The 19,637-nt window shown below is 43.0% G+C and overlaps 1 protein-coding gene across 1 annotated transcript in view; it reads left to right on the forward strand.

Annotated features, from left to right (window-relative positions):
* Nucleotides 1-19,637, forward strand: part of ascc3 (activating signal cointegrator 1 complex subunit 3) — a 252,364-nt gene that overhangs the window by 15,454 nt on the left and 217,273 nt on the right. Inside the window, exons 2-3 of the mRNA XM_056285681.1 lie at nucleotides 1,216-1,341; nucleotides 13,930-14,080. Of these exons, the coding sequence (XP_056141656.1) occupies nucleotides 1,252-1,341; nucleotides 13,930-14,080 (241 nt within the window). The 5' untranslated portion in view covers nucleotides 1,216-1,251. The remainder of the gene's footprint in view (nucleotides 1-1,215; nucleotides 1,342-13,929; nucleotides 14,081-19,637) is intronic.

Here is a 19,637-nt window from a genome sequence, read left to right on the forward strand (position 1 = left end):
TTGCAGGGTAGCGTTTTAACTTGCACTTGTAGATGTAGCGATGAACAGTGTTAACTGTTCTTAAACTGTTGGACTATTTGCTCGCGCAGTTGTTCACAAAGTAGTGAACCTCACCCGATCCTTGCTTGTGAACGACTGAGCCTTTTGGGGATGCTCCTTTTATACCCAATCATGACACTCAGCTGTTTCCAATTAACCTGTTCACCTGTGGAATGTTCCAAACAGGTGTTTTTTGAGCATTCCTCAACTTTCCCAGTCTTTTGTTGCCCCTGTCCCAGCTTCTTTGGAACGTGTTGCAGGCATCAAATTCAAAATGAGTGAATATTTGCAAGAAAAGAATAAAGTTTATCAGTTTGAACATTAAATATCTTGTCGTTGTAGTGTATTCAACTGAATATAGGTCGAAAAGGATTTGCAAATCATTGTATTCTGTTTTTATTCATGTTTTACGCAATGTCCCAACTTCATTGGAATTGGGGTTTGTAAATTGCTCCTAGGTGTGAATGTGTCAGCCCTGTGATGGACTGGCGGCTTGTCCAGGGTGTCTCCCTGCCTGCCGCCCAATCACAGCTGGGATAGGCTTCAACATCCTAAACCCCAATTGGGATAAGCGGCTTGGATAATGGATGGATGGAAAATATATTTGCAATCAATGCAATCCTTGAATTACGTTTAACATTAGCTAGCTTGTAAGAGGATGAAACGTGCCATATAGAAAACATTAGAGATTGATGGTCATAATATTCCCCAGTACTAAAGGGAGAACCAATTAACAATCACCCAATTACTTTGCAACAAATAGCAATTCTGTTTGTGATCCCATCATTCATTTTCATCCAACTGACCGTAGTGCCAGAAAAGAATCAAAAAATGTCAAGTTGAGTGCCAGGCGGAGGTTTGGTTATCCAGGACTTAAAATTGGTGGCACTGGGCACCCATACAGCAGATTTTTCCAGCTCTAGTTATGAGATAGATGTCTTGTCTTAATTTTTATCTAATTGCTGTCATTGTAGGAATCTATATTTTACTGTGGTTTTGATTTTAAAAATGTTGAAATGTTGAAGTTCTAATCCAGTTGCCTGTTTTCTGACATTCGCAGCTACATATAGGCACAACATAGGTTTTCTAAATACATAGATGTTGAAAATCAATGCCGTAAAAGGACCTCATGACAATTAAAGTCAATTTTCATTGCTTGCTGTCTATGTCTGTCAGTCAACAACAGCGGATAGACCACACCACCAGAGAACTATGTCTCCACCACGGCTTACAGGTGCACTACGATCTTTCTCTAATGTCAGCAAGAAAGAAGACTTCATTGATCAGGTCTACGATTTGAAGGTGAGGCCAACTTCTGTTTGAGCATGAGAATATCCCACAGATTTATACAAATTTGACTATCTACAGACAACACATAATACCTTTTATTTACCACGACATTTTGTCATAACAACATATTATATACCACAATAAATACACTCTTCCGGCATCCAGCCATGTTAACTATTGCTTGAGAGATTGCTATTTATTGTTGTCAGAGGGGCTACCGTATTTTCTGGCTGTCCACTTTGTACAGCAGATACTCAAAAGAATGTAGAGAATAGGCCAGAATAAAGTTTAGCTGTTAGCATGGTTGCCTCAAAGTAAAATGGTCCTGGGAACAATCCCAGCCTTACTGTGTCAAGTTTGTATGTTCCACAGAATAGAGATCGTACAGAAGTACGAATGACGTTCATGACGTGTAAGACGTAACGTGACGTCATTGGACCACCGCCATTACTGTTCGACTGGAGCTAAAATCAAAATATTGCGAATTTTGCATGTTTTCACACTGTTTTCATGGATTATCGGTCTTAATGAGTTGTGAAAATGCTGTTGTCGTTTGTAAAGGGGCTAATTACTGCCATGGCATCCACTGCAGTAGTAACAGCAAAGACACCATCGAGCCGAGGACGGGTAGAATCGTTTCAATTCCATCGGTGAATTTTGCATCTTTTTATTGAATCACAGTACAACCACTCTTTAAGAGTCTAGATCTAGTCCAGTGTGAGATAGTGACACAAGTGTTATATATTTTTTTTAAATTTTCTTATTGCATCACAGTACAAAATATTCTCTCAAAATTTATGTAACAATTGTGTCACTATCTCACACTGGACCAGATCTAGGCTCTTAAGGAGTGGTTGAGCAAAAAAATAGCAGATCTGAGACTGGAGTAACAAAATGAAAAAGCTGTCAATTTAATGACAAAATAGTGTAAATTCAAAATAGTGTGAATTCACTTCCATTACCCGGTGGGGAATGGAAGTGTCGGATGGCTAAGTAGAGGCCTAGGAGCTCCCAGTCAAAGGTGCTGTATTTCTGTTCATTGGGGTGCAGCTGTCAGAAACCAGAAAGCAAGTGGCTGCCAGGCACCATTCACCCACTGCTCGTGCACTGCGCCAACTGCGTGGTCCGAAGCGTCCGTCGTGATAGCGATTGCATTGTCCCGTTAGCCAGAGCAGTCTTGGTGTCCATAAAAACTTTGTCCTTCTCCACGGCCTTGCCTTTTAGGAACTCGTAAAGGTGCCACATGAGTTGAGCAGCCCAGGGAATTAAATTATGGTAAAAGTTAATCATATCCAGAAGCTCCTGCAGGTACTTCACCATGAGTGGGTGTTGAAAGTTTGTGACAGCATCCATCTTCAACATGAGGGGGACCACTCAGTCTTTAGTGACGCGGTGTGTGAGGTAGTTGATGGTAGACAATCCGAACTGGCACTTCACTGGGTTTATGATGAGGCGGTGCCGGCTGAGCCACTCAAAGAGAGTCTAGAGGTGTGAGACATGCTCTGCCCTGGAGGTGCAAGGATGTCAACCGGGTAGACAAATAGGAAAGGTGGGTCATGCAGCACAGAGTCCATGAGGCGCTGAAAGGTCTGTGCCACGTTTCTGAGGCTGAACGGCATGCACAGGAACTCGAACAGGCCAAATGCGGTGATCACCACAGCCTTGGGGACGTCTGCCAGGTGGACAGGAACCTGGTGGTGTTGAAGAACGAGGTCCACGTTTGACAAGATGACCTTCCATGCCAGGCGGGCAGAAAAGTTCTGGATGTGCGGAACTGGGTAGCAGTCAGGTGTCATTGTGTTGTTCAGCCAGTGGTAATCACCGCATGGACGCCACCTGCCGCCAGGCTTTTGAGCGATGTGGAGGGGCTGAAGCCCACAGGCCTTTGGAGTGGTGAACGATGCCAAGATGCTCTATGTTCTGTAACTCAGCCTTGGCAATGGCACATTTGGTTGGGTCAAGGTGCTGAGCCCAGGCATAAACAGGCATGCCGGTGGTGGGGATGTGGTGTTCCACGCCATGCTTGGTGGATGATGAGAAGGTGGACTGTGTCAGGCTTGGAAAATTGGTGAGGAGGTGAAGAAAATCCTCCATGGCTGAGAGCAAACAAGAAATTCTGCCCCGCTGAGTGTACATGTGTATAAGCAGAAGGTTACAGCATCTATCAGTTGGTGGTTTTTGACGTCCACCAACAGTCTGTAGACCCACAAGAAATCTGCACCGAGGAGAGGGATGGTCACCTTTGCTGCCAAGTGAAGTCAATTTTATTTGTATAGTACAATTTCACAAATTACAAATTTCATTCAGTGGGCTTTAAAGCAACACAACATCCTGTCCTTAGACCCTCGTATCGGATAAGGAACAACTGCCTAAAAAAAAAAAAAAAAAAAAACCTTTAACAGGGAGAAAAAATAAAAAATAGGAAGAAACCTCAGGGAGTGCAACAGAGGAGGGTTCTCTCTCCCAAGACGGACAACGTGCAATGGATGTTGCATGGACACAATTTACAAAATACACTGAAAGATGATAACAGAATTATAAAATATATGAAGAATATGATGAGGAGGATGCCAAGTAGTGTCCAGATGCCTACGGAACAGCCCAGGACCTGAGCCATGCAACCACCATCACCATGTAGACAAAAAAACAACCCAAAAAACAAACAAAATAAACCCCAAAAAATACATTAGTCACACTTCAGAGTGAGAGAAGGATATAACATTGAAATGGGATAACAAAATTATATGGATTTTTAGGATATATAAAACGAAAATGTTACGAGGGGGATGCCAAGCAGTGTCCAGGTGGCGACCAACATCACCATGGAAACCTGGGACGAGGACAGACTGCATGTGCAGTCAATGGAGACTCACAATGCACCATTCACACACACACAGAAAGGAGAAGACATCATTCAGAGAGAGAAAAGACGTGAGAGAAGAGAACAGTTTGCAATAGTCAATAATCTGTACGCTACAATCTCATTGGCAGAACAGTTAATGGTAAATTCATTGAGACAGAAACCGACTCCCCACCTGCATTTCTCATTCCAAACCCGAATTTTCCCATGACATCCTCATCACCACCATTTCCTTCTCCCATGTGTCCATTCAAGTCTGCTCCAGTGAAAACTCTTTTATCCCCTGGTATGTCTGCCATTACATTGTCCAGTTGTCCCCAGAAATTCATCTTTTCTTCCTCATCACAACCCAACTGTGGTGCATACAAACTTTTATTTGTCAGATCTCCATACAAATCCAACCTCATCCAAATCAGCCTATCCAATTCCCTCTTTACTTCTATGACTTTCTGTTGTAGCTCTCTGTCTAGGATTATTCCCACACCATTATATTACTCTCTGTTCCATGGTATATTTTAGGGCCCTGACACACCAGGCCGACGGTCGGCCGTTTGCCATTGTCGGGCTGTCGGTGAGCATCTGTGACCCTAGTTTTTGTGGTGTGTCCCGCACCGTCGGCACTAGTTGGACCCCTGTCGGCAGCTTTTCGGCCGATTCAGCATGTTGAATCGGCAGAGCTCGTCGGTGAGAGAGATCACTCTGATTGGCTGTTCAGCCAGTGCTAAGCTAGCGAATCAGGGCCGTCGTTGGCTGTAGTCTTTGCGGTGTGTTCAAGTGCTACTTTTTGGCCCAGACAGCAGGCGACGTGAGGCGACACAACAGTCGGCCTTCCTCGCCACCAGTCAGTTTGGTGTGTCTAGGCTCTTATAATCTCCTCTAATCTCTGTTGCCTTGCCTTGCTGATTGTAATGGAATCATTGTGTTAATTCCTCTGCTGGCCCCTAGTTTGAACTCTTATACTAATTACATCTATTACTAAGCCACTGAAAGGGTAACGCTCTTTCAAATCCTGAGGCAGACATCATTTCCTGTGTTTTTCTGTTGATGATAAACAAGAAATTGCTGTTATGCTAAAGTGAGTTTTTTTTTTTTAAAAACTTGTCATATACACTGATTAATATTGTATATACAAGAACAAAATAAGTTTCACAGATTTTCTACAACATCAGACACTGGCACATAAAACCTGGTAGAATGTAACACAGTATGATAGCCCAGGCCCAGCTGTGATTAAATACACATACATTTTCATTATCTTTTCAAACCTCTGCTATTTGGATTAGATGCTGTGTTGACAGGGGTAAATTGGTAATGTTAAAGCTCAATAATATTATCATCTAAAGGTCAATAGATGTAGCTGGAATTGGCAAAGGAGTGTTTAAAAATGACAGGTCTGTTTTCTGATCAGTTTGACTAAAACAAACCTGATAATAAAGAGGAATTGTAATATACTATACCCAATGCTGGTCAATAAAAATATATTAACAGTTGACTTGATTCAATGTTTTTTTTTTTTTTTTTTTTAAATTTTACCCCTTTTTCTACCCAATTGTAATTCAGCCAATTATCCAATTACCCCACTCTTCCGAGCCGTCCCAGTTGCTGCTCCACCCCCTCTGCCAATCCAGGGACGGCTGCAGACTACCACATGCCTCCTCTGACACATGTGGTAGTTGCCAGCCATTTCTTTTCACCTGACAGTAAGGAGTTTCACCAGGAGGATGTAGCGCGTGGGATGATCACACTATTCCCCCCAGTTCCCCCTCCTCCCCGAACAGGCGCTCCGACCGACCAGAGGAGGCTCTAGTGCAGCGACCAGGACACATACTCACATCTGGCTTCCCACCCGTAGACACAGCCAATTGTGTCTGTAGGGATGCCCGACCAAGCCAGAGGTAACACAGGGGTTCGATCTGGCGATTCCTGTGTTGGTAGGCAATGGAATAGACTGCCATGCTACCCGGACGACTTGATCCAGTGTTTAATGATTTTCTAACACTGAACTGTTATACTTGATAGTGACTCTAGTATGCAAAATGGAAAAAAAACAAGAAAAAAAAACCCAACAGAAATAGGACCACCATTCATGTAGCCCCTACATTATGTTACAAGAGCTACCTAGATTTCCAGTAGTTGGCTGACCAAAAAACACTTTCCCAGTGTGGGCCAACTGGCACAGCATTACTTGTGGGTCCCCGCCACCAGTTCACATTCCAACAGGGTTGTCAGCACCGAGGGGAACATGAGTAATTTTGTCCATTCAAATGCTAAGCAAATTTTAGGTGAACTTCTAAAAAGTAAAAGAAAATGCAAATCACTTAGTTAGTTTTGTCTGATAAAATGATACCCCTGAGAACATTGATTTCCTTTTATAAAGCATTAAAGAGAAAAAAGAGAAAAGGTCAGTAAAAGAGATAAGGCCAACAGGAATGAGTTGCCATCGAAGAAACTAGAAAAGAAAATCACGTTTCCATCACTGTATTGCAAGACCTCCTTAACGTTTTCACCGAGGGAGTGTTAAACTTAAGTATGACTTTGTGTTTTTTTATTTCATTTCTTTATATCCTATCCTATTAACATCTTCAAAATTCACATAAAGAAGGCTTGATAGTGACACAACTGCCTGTACCGGCAAAGGGCAAATCTAAAACCAGACTGCTGGTTAACTTTAACTTATTTATATTCTGTTTGCAGTCTAAGTTACTGGACACATTTATTTTCCAAATGAAAACAGTACTTCAATTTCACTCGCAGTCAGTGCTATAGTTATTGTTGACATTATTGCTGATTATCACAAATAAATGTTCCTCAATTTTGAAATAAAAAGAGCTTTATTTTTGCAATGACACCAGTGTAGCTGATCTCATGCTCAGCATTATACAGAGGAATGAAATGGTACAACCAATCACATTACTTCTGTGCTTTGCTGATCAAACCAAGCTACGCTCTTCCAAATAGGCCAAATCTGAGAAGTGCTGAAGAATTTGCTGGTCTCTGGACAGTTTCTCACATTTCATCCAACAAGCTGTATAAGGGCCCAGACACACTACACTGACTAGTGGTGACGAAGGCTGACTGTTATGTTGCCTGCCGTCTGGGCCAAAAAGTAGCACTTTAACACACCGCAAAGGCTACAGCCGACGATCAACTAGCATGTACGTTCTGCACTGATTCGCTAAGCTGAACAGCCAATCAGAGTGATCTCTCTCACCGACAGGCGCCACCGATTCAACATGCTGAATTGGCCGAAAAACTGCCGACAGGGGTGCGACTAGTGCCAACGGTGCAGGACACACTGCAAAAACTAGGGTCACACGCTCACAGACAGCCCGTGCCGATGACCGACCGTCAGCCTGGTGTGTCAGGGCCCTAACACCCTGAGCGTTGTAGCTGGTCTCTCGGTTACTTCTCTGACAATTGTCCTTTTTCTCAAATTGCTGAGTTTAAAGTTGCCCTGATTTAACAGGAAACCCTACGTTTCGTGTTAAGTTTTTTCCCATTTTGTTATAATGCAGTTTATGTCTTGATGCATGCTCATTGATCCAGGTAAGGAAATCACAGAAAGTTGAATCAGTTCATCTGGACACATCGTTTATTGAGAGAAACGTTTCATCACTCATCTAAGTGACTTCTTCAGTCTAAACTGACTGCAGGTGTCCCCACCCTTATAAACATATGCCGCTGTGCTGTTTACACATTGGTGGTGGTTGAGGTGAGTTTCTCCCTTCAATGTGAAATGCTTTGAGTGTCTAGACAATGCGCTATATAAATGTAATCAATTATTATGTAACCCATTATTATAGATTAGTGATGAAACGTTGCTCTTAATAAATATTGTGTCCAGATGAACTGATTTAACTTTATGTAAACTGACTTTATGGTGCTCCCAGGAGGTTCAGAGCTTTGCTGAACTTTTTACATGTTCTTCAGCTTTAGGAGTCCTATCAACTTAATTTTGGGTCCCATGGGCAGTTACTTCATCTTCATGAAACAGGACCGATTTGATGTACAGTATCAATTTTAAAACCTCACAAAGCTGGTGATATTTATTTTGCAATCATTCAGTTAAACTCAGGTGGATTCGAAACCAGCATAGGTGGACGTTTTCAACATATTTAATGTGGTCTCTCAAAAGAAATTATGATACATCTGGCACAATTGAGTTAGAGTATAGGTTAACTTTTTCTTACCTAGACTTCGTTATAACATTGTTGATTGTCATTTAGAATCATATAGAATCAGAAAAAAACTCAAATTTTGTTTTTGTTTTTTCTCTAGAAATGAGCAGCTTAACATTTTGTTGAATCTTTGCATTCTCCACAGCTCACTGGGGCAATTTTTAAGCCTTCAAAAACCTAGAAATAGCTCCTTTTTGGAAATGGGAAGATCACAATACAAGCACATAGGCCTTCATAGGTCTTATATACACTCACTGGCCACTTTATTAGGTACACCTTGCTAGTACCGGGTTGGACCCCCTTTTGCCTTCAGAACTGCCTTAATCCTTCGTGGCATAGATTCAACAAGGTACTGGAAACATTCCTCAGAGAGTTTGGTCCATATTGACATGATAGCATCACGCAGTTGCTGCAGATTTGTAGGCTGCACATCCATGATGCGAATCTCCCGGTCCACCACATCCCAAAGGTGCTCTATTGGATTGAGATCTGGTGACTGTGGAGGCCATTTGAGTACAGTGAACTCATTGTCATGTTCAAGAAACCAGTCTGAGATGATTCGAGCTTTATGACATGGCGCGTTATCCTGCTGGAAGTAGCCATCAGAAGATGGGAACACTGTGGTCATAAAGGGATGGACATGGTCAGCAACAATACTCAGGTAGGCTGTGGCGTTGACACGATGCTCAATTGGTACTAAGGGGCCCAAAGTGTGCCAAGAAAATATCCCCCACACCATTACACCACCACCACCAGCCTGAACTGTTGATACAAGGCAGGATGGATCCATGCTTTCATGTTGTTGAAGCCAAATTCTGACCCTACCATCCGAATGTTGCAGCAGAAATCGAGACTCATCAGACCAGGCAACGTTTTTCCAATCTTCTATTGTCCAATTTTGGTGAGCCTGTGCGAATTGTAGCCTCAGTTTCCTGTTCTTAGCTGACAGGAGTGGCACCTGGTGTGGTCTTCTGCTGCTGTAGCCCATCTGCCTCAAGGTTCGACGTGTTGTGCGTTCAGAGATGCTCTTCGGCATACCTCGGTTGTAATGAGTGGTTATTTGAGTTACTGTTGCCTTTCTATCAGCTCGAACCAGTCTGGCCATTCTCCTCTGACCTCTGGCATCAACAAGGCATTTTCGCCCACAGAACTGCCGCTCACTGGATATTTTCTCTTTTTCGGGCCATTCTCTGTAAACCCTAGAGATGGTTGTGCGTGAAAATCCCAGTAGATCAGCAGTTTCTGAAATACTCAGACCAGCCTGTCTGGCACCAACAACCATGCCACGTTCAAAGTCACTTAAATCACCTTTCTTCCCCATTCTGATGCTCGGTTCGAACTGCAGCAGATCGTCTTGACCATGTCTACATGCCTAAATGCATTGAGTTGCTGCCATGTGATTGGCTGATTAGAAATTTGCATTAACGAGCAGTTGGACAGGTGTGCCTAATAAAGTGGCCGGTGAGTGTATAATATATATGTGTATATATATATATATATTTTTTTTTTAAATCAATTTAAATAACTTTATTTGGCACTGCTGTGAGGATATTTACCTTGGAGCATCTATACCTGTCTGGATACGCAATCACTGAGCACTGTATTAGGAACACCTGTATACCTACTGAGTCATGCAGTTATCTAATCAGCCAATAGTGTCGCAGCAATGCAGTGCATATGATCATGCCGATACAGTTCAGGAGCTTCTGTTAATATTTACATCAACCATCAGAATGGGGAAAAAATGTGATCATGGCGATTTTGATCATGGCATGACTATTGGTGCCAAACAGGCTGGTTTGAGTATTTCTGTAACTGCTGATCTCCTGGAATTTTCACACACAGCAGTCTCTAGAATGATGTAATGATTAAATGCAGAGAACAAATTCATTGTAAGAATACAATTCATTGTAAGAATACAATGACAAAATAAAGTGGCTTTCTTCTTTCTCCTCCTTAAAAACAAACAAACAAACAAAAATCCAGTGAGAGGCAGCTCTGCGGAAAAAAACACCTTGTTGATGAGAGGGGTCAACAGAGAATGGCCAGACTGATTCGAGCTGACTGAAAGTCTGTGGTAACTCAGATAACCACTCTGTACAATTGTAGTGACCTGCAAAGTATCTCAGATTGCACAACACACCAAACCTTGAGGCAGATGGGCTACAACAGTAGAAGACCACATCGGGTTCCACTTCTCTCAGCCAGGAACAGAAAGCTGAGGCTGCAGTGGGCACAGACAGACTCACCATAACTGGACAATTGAAGATTGGAAAAATGTAGCCTGGTCTGATGAATTTTGGTTTCTGCTTCGGCAGGGTCGGCACCTACTGTATTAAATCATGAACTAGTAGAGCCCTGCATGGGACTGTTTTTTTAATCCCGCTCCCGCCCGCTCCTGCTGGATTTCTGACCATTACCGCCCGCACCCGCAATGTGCATTTTACACTCCCACAATGTGCTTGTCCACTCCCGCGCGCTCCCGCAAACATTCTGACCATTCAAGCCCGCACAGTAGAATTCCATTGATTTTGTGTCTTCTCCCGTCCTGCAGGGGAAAGACATTATTTTACTGTGTACTATTAATAAAGGGATACATACCTGTTGGTAATAACGGAGTGAAATTACGTTCTAGTGCATAATTACATTGATACAAGTGCATAATTACATTGATACTAGTACAATAATTACAGATCTTCCAGTTAAATAAGTACAGCTATTCTAGGGCAAAATTAAACTTATTTATTTGACTTATTATTTTAGAACATATGTGGTTTGTTTTGCTGAGGTTGTTTTACATTTCCCTGTGTCTTTTAACACACTGATCAGGAGTAGCGCTCCTCTATTCTGTTCTCCTCCTATGCATTCATACATGACATGTTGATGTACTATCAAAAATATTGCTCCATTAAACACAACCGAAAAACGAATCGACTGCTTTACAACAAAGTTTTTTATTCAGCTGATAAATAAATAAAAACCAAATAAGGGCAGCAACTGTGTTGGCTCCATGGTCAGGGACAAACATAACACAGCCAACTAGCGGTGACGCGTCTGTTCCAAATGCACGAGTTTTCCAAACAGCAGGTTGTTGATGTTCTCCCCTGGTTTTGACACACCATCTTTGAAGGGAGCCGCAAACACCGCCCTTAATGGATGGTGCTGGATATGAATGATATTTTGTGGTAATCCTAAATCCATATAGCTGTTGTGATGGCACATTCATATGTTTCAATGATGGGCTTTATCTCTGTCGCCACTGACGCCTGTGGTGCCTGAGCTCTCCCCTCAACATGTCTGGATACAGTGGTTGGGTGAGGCAAAACAGCTTTTATATCAAATTTGCCATATTTAGCGAGTACATTAACAACGTGTTGAACTATATCAACAAAGCCTTTCCGGGCGACGAGGTCATATGGCCAAATGTCTCTACAGCAAAGTGCGACTCATTTCTGGATTATATCTTGTTTAATATGTGCAGGGAGATGTGCTTTATCTTTGAAAGACTGCTTACTCTCATTGGGGAGAAGAGAGCAGGTATGTCGCCTCAACCCAGAGGTGACAGACTTGTGCCCGTTGTACGTCATCACTTTTGCACATTTGTCGCAGCTAACGAAGTCCAGTTCTTTGCCATCTTTGTCTGTCACAACTGAGAAATTTTTCCAAATATCACTTCATTTGTTGACTCCATTTTTCTTGTTATATATCCATCCATCCATTATCCAAACCACTTATCCTACTCAGGATCACGGGATGCTGGAGCCTATCCCACCAGTTATTGGGCGGCAGGTGGGGAGACACCCTGGACAGGCCGCCAGTCTTTCTTGTTAGCGCTAGCTAAATCGCAGGGCCCACAGTTTATTTTTTGAGTGCCTGCTTCCGCCCGCAGCAAAGTTAAAACTGCCCGCCCCGCGAGATTTGCGTTGGGACCCACGGGATCCCAATCCCAATCCAGTCCTCTACCATGGACCTAACCTGCATTGTAAACAGTCCAAGCTGGTGGCGGTGGTATAATGGTGTGGGGAATGTTTTCTTGGCACACTATGCCCGTTAATATCAATCAATCTTTACTTGATTGCCACAGCTTATTTGAGTATTGTTGCTGACCATGTGCATGCCTTGATGGCCAGAATTTATCCATCTTTAATGGCTACTTCCAACATGATAATGCGCCATGTCATAAAACAAAAGTAATCTCAAACTAGTTTCCCAGTCATCGGATCTAAATCCAACGGAACACCTTTGACATGTGGTAGAACAAGATATTTGCAGCATGAATGTGCAGCTGACAAATCTGCAGAAATTGCATGATGCAATCATGTCAACATGGACCAGAATCTCAAAGAAATGTTTTCAATTCTTCAATGCCACAAATATTTGAGGCTGTTTTGAGAGCAAAGGGAGGCCCTGCCCACTTTTAGTATAGATTTCCCAATTAAGTGCTCAGTGAGTGTATATGGCTGTAGCTAATGCTAGGCTGCGTGACTGCTCAACTAAATGACTTCCAGCTTTCAGGTGCGGAAGCTGCAGATGATTGGGACGTACTGCAACTGTACAACTCTAAAAAAGTTGTTCCAAATCAAATTGACATACACTTATTTTCAAAACATATTTTCAATAAACATAAATCAACAGTTATGTATGACTATACCTTGAGATTCCTGTTTAGAAAAGGAGATACTACAGGGTTTTGGAAAGCACGAACATTTGCGTATTCAACTGTGTTGAGGCTTAGTGAGAAAATTCCGCAAAGTGGTTTCTCAGGTAAATTTCCATAACAGCAGTAAGTCTTAGGGCCCAGACACACCAAACTGACTAGCAGCGATGAAAACCGACTGTTGCATCGCCTCACGTCGCCTGCTGTCTGGGCCAAAAAGTAACACTTGAACACACCACAAAGACTACAGCCGACAGCCCTGATTCGCTAGCTTAGCACTGATTCGAACAGACAATCAGAGTGATCTCTCTCACCGACGGGCTCCGTCAATTCAACATGCGGAATCGGCTGAAAAGCTGCCGACAGGGGTCCAACTAGTGCTGACGGTGCGGGACACACCGCAAAAACTAGGGTCACAGACGCTCACTGACGGCCTGACATTGCCTGGTGTGTCAGGGCCCTTAAGTTGAAGTTGGGCACCCTAATTATGTCCAGTACCTTAATAGAACAAAATTAATGCTTTCGAAATAGTTGTTTCAATTTTCTAATTAACAATGTGTTTTATTGTCTTTATACTTACTATAGTCCCTTTGTCAAAGCAACATAAACAATATGGGCAACTGAAGAGTGTACCTGGGGAATCGGATTTGGGAAGTTGATTTTATTTGCCCTCCCCTGGTGCATAAAACCTATAGCACTTTTAAAAAAAAAGACAGTTAATAATTGCTTTACATGGAATACAACTGGATGTATAGAGGTCTGTATCTCTGCTTTCTGGATGACATGATGAAAATGGCCTATATTAATTATAGTAACTAGTTTGAGGACAGAATTGGATATTATTTTGATTTTATGGAAGTGGTTTGGGCCACTGTTCTAACTTTTTTTTCTCTGACTCATATTAGACAAAGCGTCGAAAGAAACAGGAGCTGTTTGCCAGGGAGGGCTTGACATGGCAGAAGATCGTCCAGTTTTGCTCACAGCATCTGGAGAAGGCAGAGCAGCAGGCTGCCACTCAAGAATTGAAGAGTGTCTTTCGAGCAGCCAAACTGATTGGTAATTAACTTTCCATTCTCGAACATGAGGCCATTCATCTCAGTCCAGTTTGCTTTCATTTTTTGAAGAATAATCATAAGCATGTGGGGAAATAAGGAATTGCTCTTGTCTTCTGTGCTTAATATTTGTCTAAGATTGCTTGTCATGAGAGACTTATTTACAGTTGTAATGACATTTTTAGACTCATTTTTCTGTTAGCCAGCTCTATGAAGTGTTTGTGAAGTTGAATAGGGGGACAGTTAAACGACACCCTAGTGAAATTGATGAACTAAGTCATTGTTGATCGAAGGGCTATAGTTTATTGTAAGCCATGGTTAATAGGTTTAGCTGTTTTGAAAATACTGTTTAGCTGAAAACTAGATATTTTTGATTGAATACCTTCCACATGATTGGCAAATAGCTTAACTGTTCTCTGTGCCACTCCTCTCAGCATTTATGGAGACAATGGTACTGCTTTTCCCCTACATTTCTTTAGCAGTGGTGCGCAACAGTTGCTGATGTATGTGCACCTTTGCTGAACATGAATGGGAAACATGCACGTGAGCACACACATAATCATCAAATGTAATCCTGTCAAAACTTGCTTTCATGTTCAAAGTCACAAAAAGCCCATCACTAACCATCTTATGAAAAGCAAAAAGACAGTGTGAGAGTAGCACGTCTTTCTTCTTGCTAGCACAATCATGGATGTCCAGGTAAACTGCAGTGGACCACTAGAAGAGCGGCAACAGCAGACAACTCTTGTAGCGCGTGAATAATTTCTGATTCTCTCAAATCCTTCAGATTCTCTGAGAAACAATGTCTCAGAAACGGACAAAATGTCAAGGTAACTCAGACAACTTAACAGTGCTATTATGAGTTACCGAGTAACCCGATTACAACAAAAAAAAACTTTGATTAGAATTTACTGCCTCAAAACTTTGGTTCATCTCTTTATGTACGTCAACCGGCTGGACATGTAGAATGACCACTTACTGTAGCGTCATTACTGGTGTATGCTGATGACGTAGCAGATTATTTGAGTTGAGAAAACGGAGGAAAGCGAAGGTAAACAAAATAAGAGGCAGCACTTGACATGAAGGGCTTGATTTTAACAACATAAGCGTACGGTCTAAAGTACATGGTGCAAGTGCATTTAGGGTTCGTCCAAATCTACTTTGCTAGTTTAACGGTGGATAATTTGAGTGCAAAGTGAGGCGCATGGTTCAGAATGGTGGTACTTTGTCTCTTAATTAATCATAGGTATGTTTATCTTAATTATGTGCCCTTAAAATAACATTAAAATACTGTGCTGTTGACTTAAGACCAGTTTTTTGTTGGTCAATCGCACAACCGCTTTCCGCTACCTCAACATAACAATGTGCCAGCATTGCTCCTTACCACAGCTCAAGCTCATTTTAAGACCAACACGCCCATGGGCGCTCAGATTGGTGCAAATACATTTGCTATTTAAACGACGTGGGCGCTGGATGGGAAAATCACAACTGTGTCGGTCTGAAATAAGACACTTTGCGCTAGTTGTAAGATCGAGCCCTAAGATTTCGTCAGGTTGCTTCTTCTAGGTGAAGACATCCACACACATCCATCTTCCACAAGAATTCCTATGTCCACATATTCTGAAGCCGATGCATAAGAATCAAAATATTTGGTGTAGATCTACAATGTAGCATGAAGAGGGGATACACAACAGTGTTGCAAGCAACTGCATAGGTTCCAGTCAACTTGATAACATGTACCTAACCTTTACCTCGTGTGTGAAGATTTTCTCAGGTTTCTCTTATATTTCACATACATTTTAATTGCAATATATGCGGAAGAGAAATCCTCTTATTTATGAAACAATTAACTATCCATGTTTGTTTTTACACGTGTCTTAAATTGTGAATGGCATGTGTCCATAAGTTGATTGCACATGCTATTAGGGCTGACCCGAATGCTTTAAAATGTCGAAGCCTTTGATTGTTGCCATGCTAATCGATGGAGAAATCAGTATTCATTTTTTTAATTTTATTTCCGCGAGACGGTAAACGACAGTTGGCAATACAACAAAGGGAAAAACAAACTATGCAATGGAGCCGGCAGGATGGAAAAAAAAGACAGTACAGGATGATGGGTTGCTACGGTCAAGTCAGTTTTATTTGTATAGCCCATTATCACAAATTACAAATTTGCCTCAGCAGGCTTTACAGAAATACAACATCCTGTCCTTGGACCCTTGCATCGGATAAGGAACAGCTCCCTCAAAAAAAACCTTTAACATGGAGAACAAATGGGAAGAAAACTCAGGGAGAGCAACAGAGGAGGGATCTCTCTCAGACTTGCAATGAATGTTGTGTGTACATTATAATTTGCAGAATACAACACTGAAAGAGGGCAAAGTGGGCGGCATGGTGGCACAGTGGTTTGCGTGGTCACCTCACAGCAACAAGGTCCTGAGTTCGAGCCCCAGGGTAGTCCAACCTTTGGGGTCGTCCTCTGTGTAGAGTTTGCATGTTCTCCCCGTGTCTGTGTGGGTTTCCTCCGGGTGCTCCCGTTTCCTGCCACATTCCAAAGATATTCAGGTCAGGTGAATTGGCCATACTAAAAAAAATTGTCTCTAGGTGTGTGTGTGTGTGTGTGTGTGTGTGTGTGTGTGTGTGTGTGTGTGTGTGTGTGTGTGTGTGTGTGTGTGTGTGTGTGTGTGTGTGAACCCTGTGATGGCTTGGCGGCTTGTCCAGGGTGTCTTCCCGCCTGCTGCCCAGTCACTGCTGGGATAGGCTCCAACATCCCTGTGACCCTGAGTACAGATAAGCGGTTTGTGTAATGAATGAACACTGAAAGATGATAACAGAATTATAATGGAATTATAAAGTATATGAAGAATATGATAAGGAGGCTGCCAAACAGTGGCTAGATGCCACCGAAATAGCCTAGGACCTGAGCCATGCGACCACCACCACTATGTAGACCTGCCAGAAGGACAGACTACACGTGCACACAAGAGAGACTCACATCACTCACACCGTTCACATACATGGGTGAAGAAACAAGGAAAAACAGTCACACATTGGAGTGAGAGAAGGATTTAACATTCAAACCTTCTCCTGGACCACCACCTTGCTGTGGTGGAGAAGCTTGTATGTACGAATGATACCAAGAGCTATGCCGTCCAGGGCTTGACTCCAGGTATGGTCACCCAAGATGGATAGGTCAAGGCATGAGGATCCAGATGAAGCACGATCCAACAAAGACCTCAACGGCAGAACTGGCAGAAGATGTCTCCAGGTCATAAGAGCGGTGAAGGCAGATGAAGGCAGCAACAGAGGGTGGTCCCAAACTGTCTTGGTTCTCCATGCCATTGGACTTTGCCACCCCCCGCCAAGGACTGTGTCGCATCTGCAGGTGCATCAGCCACTCCACGTAAAAAGCTGTTACGCACAGGTGTCCTCCCGTTATGCGGCTCCAGGATCGACCTCTACACCCGCCTGAGGACCCAGAGGGAGGACGGTCATACTTGACCCCGAGTGACCGCCGATGATGATGATGACAACATTCAAACAGGATAACAAAATTGTATGGATTAATAAGATATATAAAAAGGAACATGATGAGGGGGATGCCAAGCATTGTCAAGGTGGCAACCAACCTCACCATGGGAGGGGGGGGCAGACTACATGTGCACACAGGGGAGACTCACATCACACCATTCACATACACAGAAGAAGAGAAAGGAGAAGACATTCAGAGAGAGAAAAGACGTGAGAGAAGAGAAAAGTCAGCAATAGTCAATAATCTACTATATAATTTCATTGGCAGAACAGTGCTTGATAAATTCATTGAGACAGAAACCGACCTGCCATGCAGTACAGGTCGTGAAAATATTCATTTTAAAGGCAGCTGATGGGTTAAGGTACAAGCTGGAAATCAAAGGTGTATTGCTGAATCTGGAAATCGAAGGTGTATTGCTGAAGTTATCAGCGTATATGCCCCACAAGTTGGGTGTGAGATGGAAGAGAAAGAATTCTGGAGTGAGTTGGATGGCGTGGTGGAGAGGGTACCCAAGGAGGAGAGAGTGGTGATTGGAGCGGACTTGAATGGACATGTTGGTGAAGGGAACAGAGGTGATGAGGAGGTGATGGGTAGGTATAGCATCAAGGAGAGAAATGTGGAAGGACAGATGGTGGTGGATTCTGCAAAAAGGATGGAAATGGCTGTGGTGAATACAGATTTCAAGAAGAGAGAGGCACACAGGGTGACGTACAAGAGTGGAGGAAAGTGCACACAGATGGACTATATCTTATGTAGAAGGTGTGATCTAAAAGGGATTGAAGACTGCAAGGTGGTGACGGGAGAACATAGCTAGGCAGCATCGGATGGTGGTCTGTAGGATGACTTTGGAGACCAAGAAGAGGAAGCGAGTGAAGGCAGAGACGACGATCAAATGGTGGAAGTTGAAGAAGGAAGACTGTTTTGTGGAGTTCAGGCAGGAGTTAAGACAGGCACTGAGTGGAGTTGCCGGATGGCTGGGCAAGCACTGCAGAAATAGTGAGGGAGACAGCTAGGAAGGTACTTGGTGTGTCATCAGGACAGAGGAAGGAAGACAAGGAGACTTGGTGGTGGAATGAGGAAGTACAGCAAAGTATACAGAGGAAGAGGTTGGTACAGAAGAAGTGGGATAGTAAGAGAGATGAAGAAAGTAGACAGGAGTACAAGGACACAGCGTAAAGCAAAGAGAGATGTGGCAAAGGCAAAGGAAAAGGTGTATGATGAGTTGTATGACAGATTACATACTAAGGAAGGAGAAAAGGACTTTTACTGATTGGCTAGACAGAGGGACTGGGGTGCAAAGGATGTGCAACAAGTTAGGGCAATCAAGGATAGAGAAGGAAATGTGCTTACAAGCGAGGAGAGTGCTGAGAAGGTGGAAGGAGTGCTTTAAGGGGCTGATGAATGACAAACATGAGAGATAGAAGGTTGGATGATGTAGGGATAGTGAATCAGGAAGTGCAGGGGATTAGCAAGGAGGAAATGAGGGCAGCTATGAAGAGGATGAAGAGTGGAAAGGCAGTTGGTCCTGATGGCATACCTGTGGAGGTATGGATATGTTTAGGAGAGATGGCAGTGGGTTTTTAACTAGATTGTTTAACACAATCTTGGAAAGTGAGAGAATGCCTGAGGAGTGGAGAAGAAGCATACTGGTACCGATTTTCAAGAACAAGGGCAATGTCCAGAACTGTAGCAACTACAGATGTATAAAGTTGATCAGCCACAGCATGAAGATATGGGAAAGAGTAATAGAAGCTAGGTTAAGAGGAGAGGTGACGATTAGCGAGCAGCAGTATGGTTTCTTGCCACGAAAGAGCATCACAGATGCGATGTTTACTTTGAGGATGTTGATCGATAAGTATAGAGAAGGCCAGAAGGAGTTACATTGTGTCTTTGTAGATTTAGAGAGAGCATACGACGGTGTCGAGAGAGGAGGTGTGGTATTGTATGAGGAAGTCGGGAGTTGCAGAGAAGTATGTAGGAGTGGTGCAGAATATGTATGAGGGAAGTGTGACAATGGTGAGGTGTGCGG

The sequence above is a fragment of the Lampris incognitus genome, chromosome 9, assembly GCF_029633865.1.
Source record: "Lampris incognitus isolate fLamInc1 chromosome 9, fLamInc1.hap2, whole genome shotgun sequence".
Lineage (NCBI taxonomy): Eukaryota > Metazoa > Chordata > Actinopteri > Lampriformes > Lampridae > Lampris > Lampris incognitus.